This window comes from Chelonoidis abingdonii, chromosome 11 (assembly GCF_003597395.2).
Source record: "Chelonoidis abingdonii isolate Lonesome George chromosome 11, CheloAbing_2.0, whole genome shotgun sequence".
NCBI lineage: Eukaryota > Metazoa > Chordata > Testudines > Testudinidae > Chelonoidis > Chelonoidis abingdonii.
In genome coordinates, this window is record NC_133779.1 from 18,128,552 (window position 1) to 18,130,405 (window position 1,854).

Consider the following 1,854-nt stretch of genomic DNA (forward strand, 5'->3'; position numbering starts at 1 on the left):
CTGGGTGCCCTCCCTCAGAGGCGGCTTGCATCGCACAGTTGGCGAGGGGCGCTTGTGTGTGGCGTTCCCGCCGCTGAACCCGGCCCAGGGGGGCCTGTCCTCCCCATCTGGCCTATGTGACCATTTGCCTCCCCGCAGAGACTTTGACGCCAGCCGACGCGGACGGCTGGGCAGGATTAACATGGGAGCGCATTCGCTGCACGGCCATGGGCGGAAGGAGGGCAGCGGGCTGGGCGCAAAAGCAAGGCATCGTCACCCCCATTGAAGGTACAAGGGCAGGGCGGAGCAGGGAGCCCCGGCCCCTGGGTGGTTCCGAGGGCAGGGCCCTGATCTCACCAGGTTCCCCTCCCCAGGCGCAGAACCCGAGTGCGCGGCTCCTCGGCCTGGGTGCCCGCGCAGCTCCTACGGGGTCTCGGCAGCTGAGTCGTACTCGCGAGACGCTGCACAAGACCATGCTGACCCGCTTCAACGAGGCTGAGTGAGGCCCCACCCCAGAGACTCCCCTGTGGGGGGGGCCATGACTTTTTTTAATTAAAAGGAGAAAAATGACAACTCTCTGCCCCCGGGAGGGGAGGGCCTGCGCTGTTCGCATGCGCCCCCCGCTGGAGGGGAGGGCCTGCGCTGTGGGAACAGCCACACACAACGCCCCTCGCCCACTGCTGCGATGCAGCCGCCTCTGGGGCAGGGCACCCAGGAACAGCCACACACAACGCCCCTCGCCCACTGCTGCGATGCAGCCGCCTCTGGGGCGGGGCAGCGGGGAACAGCCACACACAACGCTGCACGGGGACAGTTCGAAAAGCACTGAGAGGCTGCCACCTCTGGGGAGCGGCGCTCCTGCAGGGCAGAGCTCCGCCCTGAGTGGGTGGGCCAGCATGGCAGGGGCAGGGCTTACACGGTGGCAGGCATGACAGCTGAGTACTTCCTCTTCTTGGGTTCCGGGGGCTCGGGGACACCGTACTTCTCCCTGCGCTCCGCCGCGCGGTCCCGGTATTTCATCTGCTGGGGAGGGGCCCGTTAGAGCCAAGGCCAGCCCCCACCCCCAGCCCCACCCGGCCTACCAGGCCTCCCACCCCTCCCTGGAGTCAGCGACCCTCAGCCCCCTGCATTCCTCCTTCCCCACTGTCCTGGTGCAGCCTGGCCCCCCCATCATCCCATCCGCACCCCCGCTGTACCCCACCACACCGGCCCCCTGCCCACCTCCATGTCGTTCTTCTCCAGCGCCTCCAGCTCCTGCTCAGACAGGTGGGCACGGCGGTGAATCTCCAGGTTTTGCTGCAGTGAAAGGAGAAGGTAGGTAAGGAAACTCCCCTTGTCCCCCCCGGGGGGGCTGATGGGAGTCAGCGCCCCTAGAGGAGACAGGCCCCAGGCCCCATTCCCCACCCCCCTGAGCCAGCCAGTCCCCATCTTGGGGCTGATGGGACTCGGCACCCCCTGGAGGAGACAGGCCTCAGGTCCCATTCCCCACCCCCCTGAGCCAGCCAGTCCCTACCCTGGGGCCGATGGGAGCCGGTGCCCCCTGGAGGGGACAGGCCCTGTGGCCCCGCCCCACACACACCTTGTGCAGCCCGGAGAGCTGCTGGTGGCGGATCAGCGCCTCCTTGCTGGGGAACTGCCGGCGGCAGAGCAGACAGGCCAGTTTATGCCAGTCTGTGAGTTTCTCCTCCCGGTCGGATGCCCGCTCTGGCTCCTCCTCGCTGTCGCTCTCCCCGCTGTACGCGGCCACCAGCCCCCGCGGCGGGCTCTGTGGAGAGACAGCGCCATGGGGCTCCTTCACCACACACCACGCCCCCGCCAAGCCAGGAGAGAACCCAGGAGTCCTGGCTCCCAGCCCCCCCCCCCCCCCCCAACCCC

At 68.2% G+C, this 1,854-nt stretch overlaps 1 protein-coding gene across 1 annotated transcript in view; it reads right to left on the reverse strand.

The window, feature by feature from the left end:
* The window catches only part of LOC116818925 (RNA-binding protein 10-like), a 34,108-nt gene that overhangs the window by 17,105 nt on the left and 15,149 nt on the right, over nucleotides 1-1,854 (reverse strand). Inside the window, exons 13-16 of the mRNA XM_075071285.1 lie at nucleotides 1,559-1,834; nucleotides 1,201-1,275; nucleotides 896-999; nucleotides 617-779 (exon numbers count right to left, since the gene is read on the reverse strand). Coding sequence (XP_074927386.1) covers nucleotides 617-779; nucleotides 896-999; nucleotides 1,201-1,275; nucleotides 1,559-1,834 — 618 coding nt within the window. The remainder of the gene's footprint in view (nucleotides 1-616; nucleotides 780-895; nucleotides 1,000-1,200; nucleotides 1,276-1,558; nucleotides 1,835-1,854) is intronic.